Genomic DNA, 23,971 nt, shown 5'->3' on the forward strand with positions numbered 1-23,971 from the left:
ATGAGCTTGGGTACTAATATAGTGCAGAGTTGCTTAGCAACTAAGTGGGGCCTACATGTTTCTCTCTGACCTGTGCCCCCAATATAATAAAAAAAGAGTTGAGTTTTCTTCCTTCAGTTGTGTAGCTGTTATGGCTGTTAGCTTTTCATAGTTAAATAAAGGTCTGTTTTGCAAAACCTGGTTTTGGACTTCATCATTCAGAGGGCCTTTGTGGCTGAAGAGTGGGTTATAAATGCTGAAAATAATAAATAAATAAATAAATAAATAAATAAATAAATAAATAAATAAGTAAGTTGCTATGCCATTTTTATGCCATTTGAGATGTCATAAGTATGTTTTTCTGGGCTTCTGGCTGTGTCCCATGAGAAAGTCCAAAGAATGTAGTAAACTTATATTTCTCAAACAAGCAAACACAGCTTTGGCATCCTTCCCAAGAACTTAAGTTGAAAAATCTGTCTATCTCCTCTTGCTTACCTGGGAGCTAATCTCATTCCTGGGTTACAACAGATGGGCTTTCCCCCTTCTCCTCCCTTTTACTCTCTGCTCTTATTTCATTTGTAATCTTTCAACTAACCTGGCTGGATCTATGCGGGATATTTTTGTGTGGTTTTTTTGTTGCTGAGACCAGGATTTACAGTGTGGCACAACAGACAGGGTTGCTAGAGCAAAAGGTCCTGAATCTTTCAAGCTTATGTGGAAGATGGAATTTCAGCAGTTGTTGCCTGTTATCTGACAAGCAGCAGCTCCTGGAATTCCCTCTTCTCCACATGAAAGGTGAGGATACCCGCCTCAGTTTTCATTCTGACAAGCCTAACAACAAGTCATGGAAATATTCTCTTGTGGCGGGTGGGAATCTAGGCATTTTGTAGCTCTCTTTTCCAGGCTCTGATGCATTGTCTGTCTGGATTAAGTATGTCTCATCTGAGCTGGCACTCCTAACTTCTTAACCCTCTTGGAATGGGTGTGTGTGCCTTGGCAAGAGAGAAGAGAAATTCATACTTTTTATGCTCAGAGACATGCTTGCCATTTTTAAAAAACCATCGTGCTCATGCTGAGCCCATGTGGCACTGACAGAAGCTCCAGAGCCAAATGCACAGGGCTGCACAGCTCAGCTCTGGCAGACTCCAGCTTAGATCAAGTCACTCCTGAGCATCCTCTCTGCCCACCTGGATCATCTTAACTTCACAACTGTCATGACAACTTGCTTGCTGGTCTCCGGCACTTAGAGGAGAGAATTTTCAGTGGATGCTGAGGGGAGGGAGAGGGAAAGGGGAAAGGAGGAGGGGAAAAGAAACAGCATCGGTGGTGGTGGGTGTTTTGAGCATCTTTTTAAATGCTGCTGCCAGCTGCCTCTACAAGTAGGCAGTTGTCAGGCAATGGGGGTGGACAGGCGGCAGAGAGCCTTGGCAGCCCTCTCTCTCAGCTTCCTCTCATTAATCTTCTCCATCACTGCCTTCAGCAGCAGCTACTGGTGTGAAGGGACCAGGAAAGTGCCCAAACCTCTTTGTGGTGAACACGGGGATGGGATCCACTGCATCCGCTTCAACAGCTCCGGGGCGAATGACAGCAACGTGGTTCATTACATCTGGGAGACTGGGGATGACAAGTTCGTGGACCGAAAGTTTCACGCTGGCATCTGGTATTCTTGTGAGGAGCTGCTCAATGACGAAGGTGAGTGCTGTTCCCTTATAGCTCCTATCTCCCTATTTTCTTTGGAGCAGGGAAGGGTTGTCATGCCATTTCTTTTGTGTGCTGGGCTGGGAAGGGCAGCTGGTAGGGAGAGAAAATGATCACAGTGGCTGCGCTGATTCAAAGGTTATAATGTCAGACTGATCAGTGAAAAGCCTACATTCAGTTCTCAGCTCTGCTGATGTTGAAGCAATTCTCATATTACATTCAGACTCATGTTTCCTAACTGCTTTCCTTCCTGGGTTCTTAAGGAGAGCACAAACTGGTGTGAAGCTATGTGATGCTGGGGTTGGGGTATGAGGACATTGCTTCCTAATAAAATTAACTTCCCCTACTTCAGTTGTCCTTCTGTCTTCAAACTTCTAGCATTGCAATAACAAATTTATAAATACCATTTAGGCATCAAAAGGAAAGGGACAGTCAAAATGGGAATGCAAATATAACAAATATAAGAGCTCCAGGTGTGAACAATTCTCAGTGCCTTGCTCTCTGCAATGCTAGAAATTTGAGGACTGAAGGAAACTTTTATGGAGAGAGTAGAATTCTGTTTGGAGTCTCATTTTGTCCCCAACCCCATCTCTGCACCCCTGAGCACTAGATCCTAATTCTAAAGTGATTTTACTTGGAACATAAGTTCCAAGTTTACTATGAAGTGAAGCTGGGGGAAAGAAACCAACATAGCCTGAACATCATCCTTGCTACAAGCAAATAGGACAGGATGGAACCAAAAACAGCACAGCTGTGAAAAAACTGAAATACCACTTTACTGCGGAAGAGAAATTTGTATTTATTTTTACGCAGAAGAATTTACCAAAAAGAATAAAATAGCAATTTTGGTAAAACAGAAACATCAAAGTCTTTTCACAGAAAGAAAAAATCCACAGACGGGCACTACTTTTACTGGGACTAAAATGCCAGAAAAATGTGCAAATATCTGAGTACTACAGAACTTTTTATCAGATTAGGTGTCAGATTGCCTGATAAAGAGTTCTGAAGAGAGTTCTGAAGAACATGAAGGTTTACACACCTTTGTTGCATTTTGGTTGATCCAGTTCCAACAAAGGCATTGCCCAGCTGTAAATTCCATGTTCTTCTTTCATAGATCAAGATAACCATTATTGTTTTCCTTTAAAATTATAATAACAAAGCATTGATAAATCTGCATTGATGGAAAATCTGTTAGTTTTTGGTTAAGTATATTGGCACTTTCAACTCTACATACATTTAGTGTTGTGTGTCTTCAAGTCATTTCTTATTTATGGCAATCCTAAAACCAACCTAACACAGAGTTTTCTTGGCAGAGTTTGGTCAGAAGGTTGGTTTTTTGGGGGGGAGGGGGGCTCCTCTAAGGTTGAGAGAGTGTGATTTGCCCAAGGTTATCCAGTGGGTTTCCATGGTTGAATGGGGAATCGAACCCTGGTCTTCCAGTGTCTTCATTGAATACTCAAGCAAGTACACCACACTGACTCCACATGCATATCTAACCCAAATATTAGGACAAAAGTCCATCAGTGATAATAAAGGTATCACTGATAGATTTGTGTTTGGATTTGTTAAATGACCAACACAGCTACCCCTGCATGTTTTCCAACTATTAGAAGAAAATTTACAAAGAACATTGAACCAGTGTCAGCAGTGTAGTATCTAGGAGCAGAATTTAATATCGCCTATCAAATAAGGGGTTTTTAGTCCCATTTTCCCTCAAATACACTTGGAGGAGAAACTTGTTGAGTGGAGAGTATTGAACCCTAATTCTCCTTTGAAATTCTCCCCCAGCCATGTTTAACAAAGCAAGTGCCTTCTTTGGAGGGAAATATCTGGTGGGAGGAAATACACGTGCAAATGAAAACCAGCATTTGCATGTTGGTCTGCTCCCAAGAAAGTGTATTGCTGCAAAGGTATGCACACACAGAGACACAAGTTGTTAGCTTCTTATTAACTATTAACTTGCAATATGGAGGTTTGGAAACATGCAGTTGCCAAAGTAGGATGTCAGTCTGCCCCAAGAGCATAGGTTTAGAAATCCATATTCAAATCTCACCTCAGTCATACACTTCCTAAGGAAGCCATTATTTTTGAAGACCAACCCCATGGAAGCCATCACGTTAGAATAAGGCTGGCCTACTTTCTATATTCATTTCTGAAGTAATGCTTGTGCAGCAGTTTGAGCCCTGGAAATATGGTATATGACTGCAACATATTACTTCTGCATAGAGATAAGTTTAAATTAATCAAATCTCTGTGTTTTTAAAAACTCTTTATGGCAAAGGAAGGAAACTCTGATCATGTGGAAGCTTCCTGGTCATCTCACCCTTACTAGAAGACCTACCCTTTAGGAAGGGAGATGGAGGTTTGTGAACTGACTCCCATCAGTAGAGAGATGGGGCAAAGTTTGGGGAACTCCATGACTCTCAGTTGGTTTTGTTCCTGTTTCATCTTCCGTGTGGCAAGGTGATGTGGGCGTGTGAGGCATACTCAGCCAGTGCTTCATGCCCTCCAATTGTTCTGATTTGGTAGAGACCATCCCAATTGTCAGCCATCCTACATTTTCAACTGGTTTTAAAATACCTTAGTTTCTCTCTCCTCCTCCCCTTTGTCCCACTTTGTCCTAAATTCACTTCAGTTCCTCCAAACTGAGTGTGTAGCAATAAAGTACGGTCTGCCCTCCTTATTGGCAGACTTGTCATCAGCAGATTTATCCATCTGTGGATGGCAAGCCTCCGTTTTGCTAAATGGCAGTATGTGCCCAGTTACACGCATGCTGCACCACCATTAATTTTAATGGGACTTGAGCATGAGTGGATTTTGGTATCCTGGCAGGGGTGTCTGGAATGGATCCCCCATGAATACGGAGGTCCAACAGTAGTTTGCATTCAATCAATACGCATTGCGGAGAGGCTAAGAGGGGGCCAAATTTTGCCCGCCCTTGTAGGCTCAGGCAAAAGCAAACCACTACAACCTGTCTTGTGTGTTCTTCCTCATTAATAACATTTGCCATTTTGACCACATTCTGAAGTTGGTTGGCCCTAAGGGTCCTGGTTATCATCTGTGAATTGCTGGAGGTGCTTTGAACTCATAAAGCTGGACATAAAGCTCTGGTTGAAGGAGGCTAGCTCAGCAAAGTGCACTCAGCCAGCATTTGGAGAGCTGGCTGAGTCCCAAGGTAAGGTTCAGCTCTCAAAGGGCCCGGCAAACAAACCTATCTTGGCTTCTAGCTTGCTTTCCCTGCACAGGAAAGATATATAGGGAACAAAACCCAAAATCTGACCAAAGCCCTGACTGGAACTGATAGTTCCTCTGCTTCACTGAAGAGGTGATCCAGCCTCCTGTTCCCCAAACTGGTTCTCTACTCCTGATTTGTGGGAAACCCATACTTCCTACCATGTCCCAATGATGTAATAGGGTCCTTTTAGGACTTTCTCACATGAGACAATAAACCGCAACAACAGCATCTTCTGCTGGGACTTATATCTCGCCTCCTTTCTGTTGCTATCTAGGTGGGAGATCGTTAGCTAGGCATTTCTTTTCACTCATGCAAAACCTCAGTGAATGATCGCCTTTCCCATTTCTGTGGTGTTAGCATTCAGAGTGCACTAAATCAACTCTGCTTTTATCCTGATTTTGGGTGGCCTTTGGGTGGGTTTTAGCTTTAGGTATTGCTTGCCCTTTGCCTGCCAGTGATCAAGGATGAAGGAGTTCTGATGAGCAGATAATCTGCTAGCAATTTGTCTTTCTTGAATCAGGAAGTCCCCTCTCCATGAAAAAAAGTCCTTTTCAAAAGCAAGACTCTTTTTTATTTATATTTCTTTAGTAGGTGTCTGTGTTTGTGTGCCAAACTAGATGCAAACTGGACAGTACTGGGTGGTACTGGATGGGCAGTTCCAAATGCTGCATGTGATAAGGCATTAGCGCGAATGATGGCTGTAATTCCAGAAAGATTATGAAGCTGTGATAAAGAACAGAGCAGTCCCAACTGCAAAGCATTTATGAAAAGATCACAATTTTAGCAGGAGAACAGCCTGGTGCAATAAAGTCCTTAGATTCCCCGGACTTAAAAGTCTTACTTCAGTCCAGACTCTGTATTTAATGGACCTCCTCCTCTGAAAGCTAATTTGTATTATTTACATATTTTAAAATGTGGTACAACAATTCTGCTACATTTAAGAATCATCATGGCCATTTGTCTGAATAGGAGCTTGGACTTCTACTCCAAAATCCTGTCATGACTTTTGTTCTCATTACTCATAGAGGTCTCAAGAGGTCAGTTTGTGTTCTCATAACTACATCTTTGCTAACTAAGGAACTTACCACACTAGGCAAATCTCACTCAAAAATGCGATTTAAAAGTAGGAAAAACCTGCAAATGTGGGAAGTTTTTCAGATGACATTTCTCCCAAACAGAAATACCACAGAAATAAAGCAAATGGAAAGTGTCTGTGTTTGTGTGCCAAACTTCCCAAAAGTAAAAAAGGTGTCATTTTTGTCCACTTTATGTTTGCGTTATTTTCGCATTATTTCTGTTTGGCAGAAATGCATCTGAAAATCATCCCTTATTTGTGGCTTTTTCTACTTCTAAAATCACGTTTATGAGCGGGATTTGCCTAGTGTGAAAAGGCTCTAAGCAATGTTTCTTCTCTGTGCAACCATGATTTGATTTCATCCATCCCTTAACAGTAATCCCTTATGCATATTTTTAGTCCCCTCAAAAGACCATTGAAATGACATTTATTCAGTGACATTCATCTTCACAAATACTGATGCATCCTTTGAGAGCTCTTTATTTATTTCAAATGATGAATTTTGTCCATAACTCCATGGCAGTCCCAAATAACAAATGAGGCTTCAGTCAGAAAAAGCAGATCTCCATGAAGAGAAAAGAGCTTGAGGGAAAGGCAATGAGAAATCACCTCACTCCCTGGTAGAGTAGGAGTTGTTTATAATAAAGATATTTCATATCTAGTGCTCCCAGAAAAGGCTTCCTTGAAGAAGAGGAGGGATTTAATGGTGAAAGAGCTGGATGGACCCAAAGACAAAGGGGGCAGACAACCTAAAACTAGGAGAAAGAGGGACACATAAGAGACTGATGATTTAAATGAAAATAAGGAGAGTAAAGTAAGTTGAGAAAAGATAGGAAGAGATTGGGATGGGAATGGAGACAGGGATGGTACTGGGCTGCTGTGGGACCTGCGCAAAAGACCTGAAATGACCCGCAAATGTGGTGGGCCACGGGGCAGGCAGACATGACAATTGTTGAGGAAATCAGGATAATCTGCCAGAGTTCAAAGCCTGGAATCATAGAATGATAAGAACTGGAAGGGATCCCAAGGCCATGCAGGAATACTCAACTAAAACATTCCCAAGAGACGCCCATCCAGACTTGTTTAACAACCTCCAAAGAGGGAGAGCCCATCACCTTCCAAGGCAGTCTCTTCCACTGTTGAACACCTCTTACTATTAAGAAGTTGTTCCCAATGTTTAATTTGAATCAATCGATTAGTGTCCCAGTCTCTGGGGAGCAGAAATTAAACAAGTTTGTTCCATCTTCTACATAGCAATAGCATGTATAGTCGGTCCTCCTTATCCACTAATTTTTTATCTATGGATTCAAGCATCCACGGCTTGAAAATATTATTTAAAAAAGTATAAATTTCAAATAGCCAAGCTTGATTTTACTATTTTATATAACAGACACCATTTTGCTATGCCACTGTATTTAATGGGACTTGAATATCCACAGATTTTGTTATCCACAGGGGTTCCTAGAACCAAACCCCAGTGGATAACAAGGGCCCACTGTACATTTCTATACTGCTTATCACTGCACTAAGCACTCCCTAAGCAGTTTACAATATGTAAGCCAATTGTCCCCAACAAATTAGGTACTCGTTTTACCAATCTACGAAAGGATGAAAGGCTGAGTGGACCTGGGATTGAACTCACAACCTTGTGGCTGCAGTACCAGCATTTAACTACTGTGCCACCAGGACTCCATGACATCCTTTTGGATATTTAAAGAAGGCAATCATATCACCTCTCAGTTTTCTTTTCTCCAAGGTAAATATACCCAGCTCCCTCAGTTTCCAGATCTTTCATCATTTTGGTTGCCCTTCTTTGAACTTGTTCTAATTTGTCATTATCTTTCCTATACCGAACACAGTATTCCAGGTGAAGTCTGACTAATGCAAACCTGGTCTACCTATCATTAGTTCCGTTATTAGGATGGAAACATGGGGGTCATAACAACTATGGTAGGCTCAGATCAGAACTTATTCTATACCAGCCTCGATGGCAGTGTTGAAATCATGTGTGTGGCTGTGCTCTATAAGTCTCAATGCAAGAACGGAAGAGAAGAACTTTTTCCAGTTTACTGAAATGAATCATCCCCAGCTTAGCTACCACAAATTTTAATGGATTACTGCCTTTCTCTCCTGGCCATTGAGGCTGGATTCTCACTGAAGAAATAATCCAAGTTGATTCCACTTTAACAGCCATGGCTCAGTCCTATGGAATCCTAGGGACTGTAGTTTGTTGTGGCACCAGAGCTCTCTAACACAGAAGGCTAAATACTTCACAAGACTACAATTCCCAGAATACCATAGCATTGAACCATGGCAGCTAAAGTTGTGTCAACCTGTATTATTTCTGCAGTGTGGGTGCAGCCTGAGTGACTTTGCAAACTGCAGCTATGCTGTGCTATAGTTCTTGCCCTCTCTTTTTCTCCTCCAGCTCTGGCTACAAGGTTGAAGGTGAATGATACACCTTAGCATTGACACGGCCAATTGATTGTTGCATCTACTGCCTCCTCCTCTACTTCATATCAAATGGCCAGGTTAAAGAAGAACTGGCTGTTCACTGTTCAATTTGAACAGTCCAAGGGCCAGCCCTAACATTAGATAGGGTGAAGCAATTACCTATGCTTTCAGATTCCAAGGAGCACAGAATGGATAAAACAGGACTGCTGTGTGCCCTTTAAGCTTCTTGCTGCCCTCAGGTGTGGTGGATGCTGCTGCCCTGTCAGCAGTACTGATATGCAATTCAGCTGCCAGTCTTTTAGACCAGAAATCAGGCAAGAGTAGGTGCAAAAAGGGGTATCCTAAAAAAAATAGGTGAGCCTGAGCCTGCAAAAGAAGGGGGGAAATGAAAAGAATAGTTAAAGTGACTAGAGGAATGAGCTGGTAGCGGGTCTGTACCAGTGTATGGATCACCACAACTGTACAGCAGCGTCAACTCTGTACCTGCTTTCTTTCATCCAGAATGCTGAATTTTTCAATTTAAACAGGTCCAGCAAGGCATGACCCACCAGTTGTGGTTTGACTGCAGCACCCAGCATGCATTTTAGGGTGATTCCCCACTCGGATATGAAATCCACTGGGTGATCTTGGGAATGTCACATGCTTTCAGCCTCAGGGGAAGGCAATGGCAAACCTTGAACAACTCTTGCTAAGAAAATCCCATGATAGGTTTGTCTTAGGGTTGCCACAAGTCAGAAATGATTTGAAGGCACACAATAAGGAGCCCTGGTGGCGCAGTGGTTAAATGCCTGTACTGCAGCCATTCACTTGAAACCACAAGGTTGCGAGTTCAAGACCAGCAAAAGGGCCCAAGCTCGACTCAGGCTTGCATCCTTCCAAGGTCGCTAAAATGAGTACCCAGACTGTTGGGGGCAAATTAGATTACTTGCTAATTAGCCTACTTGCTGTTCACTGCTATGATCTTTGGAATAGCGGTATATAAATAAAAAACAAAAAAAAAACAGCAGTAAGAACGAGCTGCAGGCCTACTGCATTTAGAGGGACAAACTTTACCTTCCCTGATTTCAAAACTCAGGGCAATGTCAGACAAATATCTGCTTATATATAGTGCAGGCTGGTGGTGAACTAGACAACTGTAATCCAGGTATCTGTATTGTTCCTCTCTGCTTGTTAAAACATATCAGCTGCAAGCGCGTGGGAGGTGTAGCAACTGTTGTGCGCAAACAGTTGTAACCCCAACAAATTGGGATATAACCCTAATCTAGATTGCACCAAAGGAAATGCATTCTGTATTACTTTTGCTCGTGCAAATGTGTTCACAGAAATTTATATGGTGCCCACACATTATAGGGGATACTTCACAAAAAGAATGTTAAGTTCAATTCTGCTCCAAGGGCCTGTAATCTAAATATTGACATTGGTGGGTAACTGACATTGGTGGGTGACAGATACACCCCTTCTGTAGAGCTGAATTTGCCCAAACTAAAATTCCTCCAAATGGTGCAGGGAGCCACTTGCAAAACATTATCTGTAATGTAGCTCTCTATTGAGACACTTCCACTTCAGGCAGCCACCCACACAAACCATTTGGGTCACCACAGTAGCATGATCACAGATGGTGACAGCAGAAATACCCCCTGAGAAATATCTTGTGGTAAATGGGGGGAATGTGACTTTAACATAGGCAAGGGCTTTTGCCCTAGATGCAAAAAGGGAATGCAGAGTTCACAAGTGCTAAATGCAGCAAGACTTGTCTAATGGCCTGCCTGTGGAGCTTGCAGGGGGAGGGTAAAGGGAACCCCAGGATTTCTAGAAATAAGCAAAAGTGACCTCTGAGAGCAAGAAAGAACTCTGGAGGGGAGGGATTAGAATGGCAGTAAAACATCTACTAGGAGACATCACAGAAATTGAGGAATGAAAGAAGGGTTGGTTATATTTAAGAGTACAGTCTGCCAATATTGACAAGAATATCCTGAGTACATAAAAGTCAGAAAACCAGTGCTGAGCCTTTGGAAAATCTCTGTAAATGCTGTCAGAGTTCAAAGGCTTTCATGTCTGGCATCCATAGTTTTTTTGTGTTTTTTTGGGGGGTTAGGTGTCCATGTTCTAGAAGAGATTGGCAGGTTACAAACCACCACTAGGGACGTCCTGAGGACGTCCCATTTTAAAAAAGGGGCGTCTCTTCTAGACGCCCCTTTCCCTATCACGGACTCAGTCTGTGACAAATGGTGGCGGCCGTTCCACATGGCCGCCACCATTTTTACGTCTTGGACACATTGCGTCCAGACATGTCATGGCGCTTATGATGTCGCGAGTACGCCATGGGCACCTCGCGGCATCATAGCTGCGCCAAAAGAAGAAGCTCCATTTTGGAGCTTCTTTTTTGCTCCACGAGGGAGTCGCGCGGTTTGAATGCTGCGGCTCCCTCGCGGAGCAAACAGCAGCGCCGGCAGACCACCGCAAAGCGGCGGTCTGTAAAGCGCCTTAGTTTCTGATACCAGATGCTGGCAAAACATCAGAAACAAACTCTTCTAGAACATGGACACATAGCCCCAAAACTCACAAAAAACCTACAAATGCTGTCAGAGTTCCTGAACCCCATAGCCAGATGGTACCATAAAAGCCTTCCCACAAGGAACATCCCCCCTAATCGCCTTTCCCAGGACTGGGACAGACTGACTTTTGATCCCATTGGGCTGTGCTTGCCTTGTCTGTGTACATATTTCTCATCTGGTGGAGAAAGTTATGAACATGTTGACTGGGGGCAATGTATTATGAATCATTATACACTTCATACTTTCCATTTGACTATGATTGCTGCCACCACTGTAAATGCAATGAAGTTTAATACCACTTCAGCTGTCATAGCTCCATCCTATGAAATCCTGGGATTTGTTATTTGCTGGCACACGAGAGCTTTCTAAATGTCTCACAAAACTACAAATCTCAGAAATCTTTAGCACTGAGCCATGGTGGTTAGAGCAGTGTCGAACAGAGAGAGGAATCTCAGAACCTTGAAAAGTGTGTGTGTGTGAATTCTCATTAATTAGACTTAGTGGTTTCTATGCTTGCTTGGTGTAAAAGTGGTTGATGCATGATGAATGATACTTAATGACATCAGGGAAGATTGCAACAGAGCATCATAAAGGGTCATCCCTAAATTTCCCGTTTTGACAGCAAACTATTGAAGCCATATGGACATTTGGGCTGTGAGAATGGGAATGTGTCCGAGCTGATACTTTTTAAAATGCATGTGAGTAGTGGTGGTGAAATGTTATATCCCTGTCCCCCTGTGGGACAATTGTTGAAAAGAAGGGACATTTCATATCTGACACAGCCTACATGTATTTGTACCAGCCATGCATGTATATGGAACAGCCACAACTCTCTTCTGTATTGGAGTTATGAAGATGAATGGATGGTCTTTTTGTGCCCTCCCTTGGGGTTTGCATTCCAAATAATGCTGGAATATTTTATCTCAGTGCCTCTAGCTTCCCCTACCATCTGCTCCTTTCATGATGCTCGTGGGAAGCTATTTACCTATAAATGTTAGGTAGACAGGGAGGCTCAAGAGGCTAATTAGACATTTGGTTTTTAAAAAATCTATAATTTCTAAGTGTATATTATATTTGCTTTACAGGTGAGAAATGTAGAAGTTTTATTAGCCTGACACCCCCAGCAGATCGAGGTAATTACATACTATCATAATTTCAGGTTATGGTTATTTTTATCTTTATGTTTGGTGTTCTGAATCACGGGAAAAGAAATTCTTTTTAAAAGACCTAACAATAACTTTTCATTTTTAATGCTTTGGCTTAACAATCCAAATCTTTGATTAACTCATATATACATGTAATTCCTCCCCCCCCCCCCTGTATTTTGAATTTGTGTGGAGAAGATGAGTTGTACCTTAGATGTTTCAAAGGGCCCCAAGCTGGATTTGAAATTGGAGACCTCAAACTGCTGGAAAAGGAGATTTGGGAAAATCGGGAACCTTCCTCAAGCTCATGCTGTGTGACGATGACAACATCTCAAATAAGAAATATATGCCACCAAGTACATGTATATGGATTTTGTGACACGACTAACAGAGATGTGAAATGTGGATATGGACATTTGGGATGGAAGTCAGTGAATACAAGTGAAATAGTGCAGAGAAATACTTCCTTTCTCCTGCATTGGGGAGAAAACTTTAGTAATTATTTTTTCTTGCTTGGAGAATGAAATAACTGAGGGTTCACATGTCCCTACCATTTTCCACCTCAACCCTTCCCCCACTTGGTGTTGCCCAAGCTTTCCTGGCAAAATTGGAAATGATGATAAGGTCACTTCCAGTTACTTTGGTAAAAGAAGAGAGTGTAAATTACAGGCATTAGGGGAGAATAAGCTCTTGGATCCTTCTGGAGGTACAATTTTCCCTTTTGAGAGCTATATATATATATATATATATATATATATATATATTGAGGGCCCTTGGAGCATTCAGGAGGTTATTTAATTTTTTAATTGAATTTATACCCTGCGTTTCTGCCATGATGGCAAAAACAAGCATGGGAAACATGAGGCCCTACAGTCAATGTGACCGCTAGTTGTGCCCCTTAGAGTTAATGAAACAAACATCAAACATCTCCTGCCTCATTCATCCAAAGGGATGAATGTTAGAATTAATTTTCCATTTGTGTGTATAGATATTGGCAATTAAGTGGATGCAAAATATTAATTAGCAACTGTCTTGGAGCTCCTGTGAATCTCTGTGCTGCTGTTGCTGCTGTCCTTTGTTGTTCCAGGGGTGCTGTGGTTGTCTATTGCAGCAGAACTCCTCTACATTACTTTACTCCTGATGGGAGCCAGCCTGATGTTGATTGAGATCTGTCATTCCATCAGCATCCTTGATGGGCTAAAGCTCAATGCTTTTGCTGCGATCTTCACTGTTCTAGCAGGTATACCATACTGGATATGCATGACAGATTCTTTTCTGCAATGACTGTCATTAGCACTCTGCTATAATATGGCAGCAGTGCTTGTCTTTACAACCTGGAGTAAAGACACAAGAACACAATGCAGGTTTGTACTTGACTACATTGTAGAAATAATGCAGTTTGACACTATGGTTCAATGCTATAGAATCCTGAGGTTTGTTGTTTGTTGTGGCACCAAAGCTCTCAGAAAGAGAAAACTAAATATCTCACAAAACTACAAATTCCATAGCATTGAGTCCTGACAGTTAAAGTGGTGTCAAATTACATTAATTCTGCAGCTTGGAACAGAAAAAGGAAAGAGAAACAGAAATCCTCTTTCAGTCCTGATTGGAATAGACTCAATGAATCTGTTACATTTATCTGTTGTTGACTCACCATTCAACAATTGACTAAATGGGTCTGTTTTAGTTGGACTAACCAACAGGATGCTAGCCAGTTTGCTAAAAGTACAGTGAGCTCCCTTTTATTATTTTGGTCTGTTTTGCCCATTCTTGTCAACTCTGGCTAGCAGTGGCTCTCAGGCAGCAAATATCTTTCCTATTATTGTCTCCTTGCTCTCTCTAACCAGAGATGCCAGGAATTGAACAAATGGACAAATAATCTGACCTGGATGCTGTCACCATGCACTGTAACTCCACATGTGTCTGTACCTGAACAAAGACCCTTTATGGCTTCTGCACTGCTTCTCTCCCAGAGATGACATTTAGTTTGTGCAGGTCTCTCATGCAAAAGAAATCTAGGTGGCTAGATTAGCTGTCCCCCTGAAATGTCTCTTTCTATGGGACAGGCTTTCTCTTTCTTATCCAGACAAGTATAAAGCATCAAAGGCTAAGACTTTTTCAGACACACAACTGTACAGTTTGAAGAAAACATGGTCTATATGACATTTCCTTAAAAATCTGTAATCAATGCATGATAGTGGGATTTACTTGTTATTGAACATGTGAAGAGATTGCTCTTCCCATATTCTTCCCTTTTTTCCCTTAAGAACTTCACTTAGTAATTTGCAAGTATTACAGTAAATTCAGACTTGAATTAGTAAAAAATAACTGCTAACCTTGTTACTATCTAATATTCCAGGTCTCTTGGGAATGGTGGCACACATGATGTATACAACTGTATTCCAAATGACTGTCAACCTGGGTCCAGAAGACTGGCGCCCACAGACCTGGGATTATGGCTGGTCTTACTGGTATGATTTGGAGGGGGGGGGGAATAATAACAAACATATGACTTTTTGATTGGTAACTTAAAATTAGGGCTATATTTTTTATCTATTTGTTAAAATTAGACTTGTAATAACAGTAAATTCGAATAACGGTGGGAGAGGAAAGACAAACAAAGCAAATAATTGTTGTACCAGGGCAATCATTCATAGAAGCAAAATGTTGCTCATGGGAGAGCAAGGGATGGGGAAAATTAACATGGGGGGAGTCAAATATTTAAAACCTGCTCTTCTAGAATTTCAAGTAATGCACAGATAGGCTAATTGGGAATACGTTTCTGTTGACAAATGCAGATAACAAACTACAGCTAACACATATGAGGTGGATGTCTGGGGAAACTTTCCATCTGTGATCTTCTTTGCAGAATGGAAGGAAGGAGGTGACAGCACACTGTTTGTCTGTATCTGAATGATTTATTGACATATGACAAACACTAATCCAAGAATAATGATCTAAAAGTATACAAAGGACTCTTTTAGCACCTTTGAGATTAACTGAAAAAAAGCAGTTGTAGCATTAGCTTTCTTGGACTTATGCCTGGTACATACAGGTGGGAAGCAGCGTGCTGGCGCCGATTCTAGGGTTCGGGAGCGTGCAGCAACTGCATGCTCCCAACCCCTAGTCTGTACGGATCTGCCATCATGACAACCTCCTGTTCATTTGAGGGGGTGCCATGATGACGCCGCCGCCATACAGCAATCAGATATTGTTGGCAGGAAGTAGCATCATGGCAGCGCCCTTTCCTGTTTGTGGCACCGCAAAAAAGAAGCCACTCTAGGTAGTTTCTTTTTGGCAGTGCGTTGGTGTTGTAGCATGTGGCTGCTGCAGCACTGACTCAGGGTAAAGACGGGCATCATGGAGCCGCCCATCTGTCAAGCCCCTTAATCTACTTCCTCAGTTGCATGGAGTGAACTGATGCATGATTAATTGCATCTGAGGAAGTAGACCAAGTCTATGAAACTTTACCAGACTAACATGGCTATGTCTTTGAACAGTTATGTAATAGTAACAGCATGACTTCACACAACATTTAATTAATGGGATAGGGAATGGCACATTGTATGTTGTTCTACGAGTCCTTTAGCCACTGCTTTCTGGTCCTGTGTCTTATTACAAACAGCATACTGTCTGGCCAATTGTGTGAGCTCTATGCAGGGCCAATATCTTCCTTTTTCAGCATGATAACAAATTCTGGTGGAGTACATGGGTGTTACTCTGTTGTCTACCACAATCTCCCATTTGGCAGGCATCTGAATGCAAGCTCTGAAGGTAACTTATCTTAACTGAGACAAAAAAGTTTGAATGGAAACGGGGCACATTTTGTGAATATTTTCAGATGATGGGAAAGATGCAGCAGTTGCTTAGAGGGACGGAAAGGGACAAAGGTAATTGGCTGTGCTGCCACTTTAAGGTTAGTGTAGCCAGTAATCTGATGGCTTTGGGATCACGCATAAGAAACACTGCCTCATATCTTAAAACAGCTTCATTTGTATTTAGTGACATTGTCACATCTGGGTGTCCCCACCAAGTATGTGAGTGTTACAGTGTGCCCACACCTAGCGCGGACGCATTTTACATGGCTTCCAAATTATGCGGAAACCACTTGGGGAAGTAAACAACAGTGCGCGTGCCTACAGCACATACGCACCACTCCGCCACATGCACGAGCACCATTATTTCCTTTGGGACTCGAGCATAGGTGGATTTTCCCTTATGTGGGGGGATCCAGAATGGATCCCCCATGTAAGGAGAGGGCCCACTGTACTTTAAATTTGAGGGGCTGTGTAACCATTAGGATCATTAGTAGCTGTGTATACTGATAAGAACTGAGGAGATCTCCAGGGTTGGGTGAATTAAGAGGATTTTATTTCAAAAAATGCAGAGTGCAATGACACACACACAATAGAAATTCTCACAGACACAGCATTCAGAATGAATGAAAATGAAAACATATAAATGGGATAGAGGCATTTGAGGAGTTTAAAAGGGTGATATTTACCTGTCCAAAGAGTGGCTCAGGCTGAGATCTGAGGGTGGTGAAGCTCATACACAGAATGCAGCTTGGTACAACTGTGTGCATACAGAGGCTAAGTTTTTGAGACCAGTATTTATACCTGAAAACTAGTCTCTGGTGATGTGCTATCTTGTAAGGTAACAAAGGTGCGTTACAGACTGCCCAAAACAGGCGGTCTCGCGCTGCTGCCGGTTGCTGCGTCTGGGAACCACAGCAGCCAAACTGCACGGTTCCCGGGCGCAGCAACAAAGAAGCGCCAAAATGGCGCTTCTTCCTGGGCCCCAGAAGAGGCACCGCAAGGTGTGAGGCGCGCACTCACGGCCCCACTTCCGGTGTGTGACGTCTGGATGCTATGTGTCCGATACATCAACATGGTGGCCCCCGTCTATATAGGGCGCCGCCATTTTGTACGTGCAGAGCATGTACTAGGGTTAGGCGCCCCTTCCTAACCCTAGTACATGCTCTGCGCGTACTATATGCCTGTCTGTAACGGGCCAAGGACTAGATGTTCTTTCCCAGGAATCAGCAATGGGGTTCCTGACTGGTGGATGGCTATAACTTTAGGGTGACAAAAAATGTTAATGGATCAGCACAATCCCAGGGTGAATGGACAGGGAGGTTGGCAGAAAGCATAGCAGGGGTAGGCAGAGAGAACTGGTTTACTGCTTCAGTGCAATGATGCCCTGTTGTCTCTTGGGTCAAGAGGAAATGCAAAGCACTTGGGGGAAGGAAGGAGCAATTAGTACATCCATTTAGCCTTGATTGTATTATTACCTGGATCATCCACATGCCCTCAAGTCTTTTCTCTTTTTCTCCTGGGAACCTCATCTAGTGTTCCAAAAAGGTCATTGGGATCTCTTGAGAACATGCTGACTCCAGATATGAAATATGAAAATATGAGGTCCTCAAGTACAGTGCCGTGTATATAGGGTGTGCTAACAGTAGCCAGTAATCTGATGGCTTTGGAATCACCCATGGGAAAAGTTGCCCTCAATTCTTAAAACAGTTTCCCTTTTATTTAGTGATATTGCCACATAGCCAAATATAATTAACTATGCGATGCCATGAAAATAAGTACCCCCAGATCACCATTGTCCTGACCAGATAAAAACCAGATCAAGTGTGCCCTGCTACATGTTTATGGCCAGATATTAATTGAATCACACCATGAATCACGCCAAGAAATTCTGAGCTGACCCTAATGGGGGTGCCTCAGAAGGGATACAAAAATCCCCCAACACAATAGGTTTGGGGGGGGGGAGAGTGACACCACTTCTGAGATCATCTCCAGCAGCTCTGGCAGGGACACAGTTGGACAGCAGCATGAATACATCAACACAATCCCTATCCTTTCTTGTTGCCCTGCTGCCAGGTGTATACACTCAAACCTTAGAGATTGTTGGACAGCGTACAGCAACAAAAGACTGTACTTAACATAGGAGACTGTAACTGCTCCTCCCCAGCCATCAGATTTTGCCTGCTGATGCACCTGTAAACCTGGTGGGCATAATTGGGTGGAACTGAGCTCTTCAGTTAACCAGATTTCATTTGTAAATGCTGTCAGCTCTCTTGTCCTGGATAAAGTACTGGATCATACAGCTCTTCCCAGTCACTGACCTAGCAGTATTTGTGGGTTGATGAGGTTCTGCTAGAGTAGCCAGGAATCAGTTGGTTGGATGGTGAACCAGAAGGAAGAATAGCCATGAGATGTTTCCCCTTGCTTCTCCTCCATTGGCTTGTTCTACTTCCATTGCCATATCTTCCCATGCACATTATTGCTGAAATAGCAGCACCCCTTGTATTTTCTAAATCCATGTTTCATTGACCAGAAATGCAGAACAAACAAACAATCATAAGCACACACACACACCAATTTCACCTGACAAATTCCTAAAACTGGTCAAAGTTGGCCTTGTGGCATTCTACTCAATAGGTGCTTCATTTTCTTATTTAGAGAGCAAACATGTTGTTCTGCTAAAAGCTTCCCAAGGCTAATGCATAGTAGGTATTTCTGCTCTGTTGCCCATTCCATCTGGATTGAGCAGGTAAAGCAGGACTATTGCATCCCAGGCTAAGAGTCACAGGGCAAGAGCCAAGAGGCCTGCCTTAACAATGCCAGTATTTTCAGGGGTTATCCATCACAGCCCCATTCCTCTGTCCTGCATGGACACCTAGGAGGCGGCAAATGAAAGGGGCCCCTAGGGGTCATCCATCCCAGCCCAATTCCGGTGTCCTGCATGGACACCTAGGAGGCTGCAAATGCAAGGGACCCCTAGGGGTCATCCATCCCAGCCCCATTCCTCTGTCCTGTATGGACACCTAGGAGGCTGTAAATGAAAGGGTCCCCTAGGGGTCATCCATTCCAGCCCCATTCCTCTGTCCTGCATGGACACCTAGGAGGTGGCAAATGAAAGGGGCCCCTAGGGGTCATCCATCCCAGCCCAATTCCGGTGTCCTGCATGGACACCTAGGAGGCTGCAAATGAAAGGGGCCCCTAGGGGTCACCCATTCCAGCCCCTTTCCTCTCTCCCCTCCGGGAAGCACAAAGGTCAGGATGCCACCAAAACCTCCAAGGCACATGCGCAAATATGTTGTTGTGAAATGCAAAAGACAAAAGGAAAGCGCTGGTGTAGTAAATAGTTCCGCAATGCATGGTTTCGCATCACGGAAATCGTAACTTTCGCACAATTGTAGCGCAATTGTAGCGCTAACATAATGTTATGGGAGAATGACGGAAAAGCAAGCAATGTGGTAAGACATCGAGCGAAACAGCCATTTCGCAATGTTCTTTACACTTCCTTAGCGCAATTGCAGGGTCCAAAACTTGAGTCTGATAAACTCCACAGACTCAGAGCCTCAGGTGCCCTCAGTTTGAGCTCCTGTTCATGGCAAGTAAGCCTCCTCAGTTCCTCTGGTAAGATGCTTGTTCTTAAAAATGCCAATACCACCATGTCAGCTGGAGCCAGGGACTCAGGTTCAGTTGAGGAAAAAACTTCAACCATCACTTAACCGTCACACTTCATGTGACATAGAAATCACTTTATGATTTCTAATTATCTGGGGTCATGTTCTGAATGAGAAAGAAGGGGGAAATGGCACTGAAGCAGAGCAGGCTGCAAATTACAAGGGCAGGGGTGGAGCTGGACATCCTCCCCAGAAGAACAGTTTCTGTGTTGAATTGTTCATTGATAATCATTCAATCCAGCTCTCGAAATAATGAAATATAAAAGCAAAGTATACCAGGTTGTGTTGTGCTTTGAATGACCTGTTTCTGTATTTTTTAAAATGTTCAGTATACCCACGAGACATAGAAATTGTGTGTGTTTTTAAACAACAGTTCCATACGCAGAATTATAACAAAAGTCCATGCACAAAAGTCCTTTGAGGCCATATGGAACTTGCAAGGTGGTACTTTAAAAAGCAAACAAATTGTAAGTGAGTGTATGTATGTGTCTTCTGCTATTTTATTCATGATTTTATTGTTGTTATTGACAGTCTTGCGTGGGGCTCCTTTGCCTGCTGTATGGCTTCCTCCGTGACCACAATGAACAGATACACAAAAACTATTCTGGAATTCAAGTATAAACAGAAAAAACTGGAGAGACGTTTAAAGGCAAAATGCAAGTACTCTGATCCAGATCAAGCATGGACAATGTACATTGATACCATACACAGCACAGCTGGAGACTTCATGCATCACCTGACAAACATTCACACCCCAGTCAATCCTACAGCATTTGCAGGACTGAATAACATTCCCCTGGCACATTGTGAAGAATATTGCTGAACCTGTGGCACAGGGCTGAAGTGGTTGGGTTGGCATAACCAGTGCTTACTTTGATACATTCTTTTGTATGTCAAGGACTGATATTCTAACTGCAAAATACGTTGGTAATTTACAAAGAAAAGAAAAAAAGAAGAAAAGCCTTTCTTCTCATTTCTCCTCTCCTTTTGCTTCAGTCCTGATTGAGGGCAATGTCCAGGCAAAATTAAGCACTAAAGTCGCATTGATTTTTACCAGATGGTGATTGACATTACAATGTTATACACTAGAAGTCAGTCTCATTCAGTGAGATTTACGGTAATCCCAGGTAAGTGAACAAGCATTTGCTTAACTCTCCTGCTGAAATCAATAGGACTTAAAAATAGCAGCCCACTTTGGCTGGATTGTGCCCTTAGCTTGTAATCTTGTGCCTAGTGCATTTTGAAATTTTGAATGCTTTTATGATTATCATAATCATGATCATCAACAACAACAATAACATAAGCAACAATAACTATACACAAATATGACTTTCTGTATTTTTTGAGTAAGGAGGGGGAAATTACACATTCAGAAGAATTTCATGTGACAAAACTAAACCAGAGCTGAGCTTTACAGAGAAGAATTTTTTAAAAGACAATTGTTCTCTGCATTATACATTAAGGGTTTTGTTTTGGTTTTTGGAGGCGAGTGCTCCTTTATTACTTTAGGATATACTTAAAATTTTGGGCTCTAACACTGAGATAGATAGCCCTCTCTCATTAGAGTTATGTTTTATGACTGCAAAAACAAATTCACCCTACAAACTTTTACACACTTTTTAATAATGCCCACCGAGGCACCTGCAAAAGTTCTCTACTGGTGAGGTAATTAAGAAAACTTTTACATTATAACTTTCTGCTGCCAAGAAATCCCTTGAGTGGGTAATTATTATTTGACAAGTGAGTCTTTCCAACTGGGTTTTTAGACTTTTGGCTATGGGCAAAGGTGAAGTAAACAAAGGAAGAGATTATGAAGATTCAACAGTAGAGCTATGAAAGTGAGCCTTAGATGAATACTGTAGTGTCTTTTGCTATGAATGATAGTGAAAGCAGCATCCATTGCTTGGCAAGCTCGACAGAGCTATCGAACTGTGCCAAAAATTCCTCAGATCTATCCAACCGTAGGATTATTTGGGCCCAGAGTTTAGGTTCTGTTCTTGGCTCCTTGGTTTTTCCTTCCATTCAATGAAGTGGGTCTGCCTGTGTCACTAAGGGCAGAAACCAGGGAGCAATTTAAAGGGGATCACACCCTGTGGGTTATTACGCTGGTTATTATGCTTTGACTATAAAGTAAGGTACAATATACATCCCTATCTACAATATATCTATACAAAGTAAGGATCAATATACATCCCCATCCACAAAAAAGGAGACACAAAAGACTGCAGCAACTATAGGACCATAGCACTAATCTCTCATGCAAGCAAAATTATGCTCAAAATTCTGCAACACACACTCCAACCATACATGGAGAGAGAAATACTAGAGGTCCAAGCAGGGTTCAGGAAAGAAAGAGGCATTAGGCACTACATTGCAAACAAATAGTTTAATGCAACAAGGAATTCCAAAAGTGGAACACTCTTAAAAGACATGGGAGTGCCAACAAAACTGATAGTCTTGATGAGGAATCTGTATTCAGGACAAGAGGCTACTGTCAGAACAGAACACAGAGAAACAGAATGGTTCCCATATGCAGAGCATATTACATGAAAAACAGGCTTGGACACAGAAGATGTAGAAGTGAAAATGGGAGGAGGGAATATCAATCTAAGATGCGCAGGTGACAGTATACTACTAACAGAAAACATCATAGACCTAGAACACCTACTAAGGAAGATCAAAGAAGAAAGCACAAAGTCAGGATTACTGTTGAACGTAAAGAAAACAAAAATAATGACACAGAAAGCCTTCACAAATTCAAGCGAGACAATGAGGAAAGAGAAATAGTAAAAGCATTTTCATAGTAAAATGCAAAGATATATAACTAAGCATGAAAGTTAGAATCATACAAGCCACTGTATTTCCTATTACCATGTATGGATGTGAGAGGTGGACAGTTATAAAACAAGACAGAAACAAAGTCACTTAATTTGAGATGTGGGGCTGGAGAAGAGTGCCGAGGATTCTATGGGCAGCCAAAAAGACAAACAAATGGGTCCTAGAGTAGATCAATCCAGAAATCTCACTGGAGGCCAAGATGACTAAACTGATACTGTCATACTTTGGTCACATCATGAGAAGACACAACTCATTGGAAAAAACAATAATGCTAGGAAAGGTGGAGGAAAGTAGAAAGACAAGAAGGCCGCACTCTAGATGGATGGACTGTATTGAGGGGGTCACAGGCATGAATTTGCAGGAATAAAGCAGAGCAGCATAGTATAGGGAGTCTTGGAGATGTCTCATCCACAGGGTCGCCATGAGTCAAGATCGAGGGCAGTTAACAACAAAAAAGGTACACCACTTGGATTTTTGGCCCCAGGTATCAAACTATCCTGTGTCATCTCTGTTCCTGGTCCAACAAATTATGACAGGATGCTAGGCAAGAAGCCATTGATGTGGAACATATGGGGACATGAATGATATATCTTAGTAATCTTCACAACAGTACTTTCAAGTCAGGCAGTTTGTTCCTATACTGCTATTGGCTTGGCACAACAACAACAGGTCTTGGATCACTGGCTCTTGGTAGAAAATTATGTAGTGTGTGTGGGTACTTCAGGACTATTTACTTGGAGAGAGGCGTTGCTACTGAGGTGGCAGCATGGTTGGTAGCTTCTCAGACATTCCAGGGGCTGTTCTGATTCTGGAGTCGAAGAGTGGCATTGGGCCTATGGGCTACTGCATTGCAGAGAAATGGGTTGCATTAGGTGGCACTAGATACCTTCTTAAACAAGATTATAAACATTACAACCACAGGAATTACATAGGTGTAACACTCCAAGAGGATTTTCCTCAAGGTGTCTTATTCCCAAAGAAATTATCTGTGCAATGACATAACCTGAAACCTGGGGTAAGTGATATTTCATATTTCCATTTCAACAAGGAAAGAACCTCTGCAAGAAACTGCAGAGTCATTTTCAATCTATGGAAACCTACAGAATCATGGCAATTATCTTGTTCCTCCAGTAATTCAGTTAGATGCTTTAAGAAGCAGATGTAGGATAGGACAGTGTGATGTGACCAACTCTTCTCAACCCCTTCCATGCTTTTGGGGATTCAAGAAGACACTGGAGTTTCTTTCACCGTCAGAGGTGATGGATAAAGAGAGTATCATATTAATCCTATCAGGGAACTGAAGAGAGGAGTAACACAACAGAAAGTGGGAACTAGTTAGTTATACAGAATGATGGTCTTAATTGTTGTTCAAAGCCCTAGCAAACCAGGGCCTTCATGGATATGGTATTTCATTATTATTCATTAATTCATTGAACCCCCAGGACAGTTTATAATACCATTTAAGCCAGTAACACTGACTAATGTAACACACAAAGAACAGAGATTTCA

The 23,971-nt window shown here is 42.3% G+C and overlaps 1 protein-coding gene across 4 annotated transcripts in view; it reads left to right on the plus strand.

The window, feature by feature from the left end:
* The first annotated feature begins 1,376 nt into the window (after positions 1-1,376).
* Positions 1,377-23,971, plus strand: part of LOC149322108 (germ cell-specific gene 1-like protein) — a 28,280-nt gene continuing 5,685 nt past the window's right edge. The window contains exons 1-5 of one of the 4 annotated variants that reach the window (XR_016279797.1): positions 1,377-1,671; positions 12,082-12,129; positions 13,229-13,381; positions 14,501-14,612; positions 20,156-20,751. Coding sequence is in view for 1 of the 4 variants with exons in the window: in XM_089507701.1 (XP_089363827.1) it covers positions 1,377-1,671; positions 12,082-12,129; positions 13,229-13,381; positions 14,501-14,612; positions 20,156-20,447 (900 nt within the window). In the remaining 3 variants the exon portion in view is untranslated. Of the gene's footprint in view, positions 1,672-12,081; positions 12,130-13,228; positions 13,382-14,500; positions 14,613-20,155; positions 20,916-23,971 lie in introns of those variants that run through there. The other 3 variants (XR_016279799.1, XM_089507701.1, XR_016279800.1) reach the window with 3 other exon arrangements.

Source organism: Sceloporus occidentalis, unplaced genomic scaffold (genome assembly GCF_023333645.1).
Source record: "Sceloporus occidentalis isolate IW3139 unplaced genomic scaffold, rSceOcc1.0.p SCAF_1, whole genome shotgun sequence".
Classification (NCBI taxonomy): domain Eukaryota; kingdom Metazoa; phylum Chordata; class Lepidosauria; order Squamata; family Phrynosomatidae; genus Sceloporus; species Sceloporus occidentalis.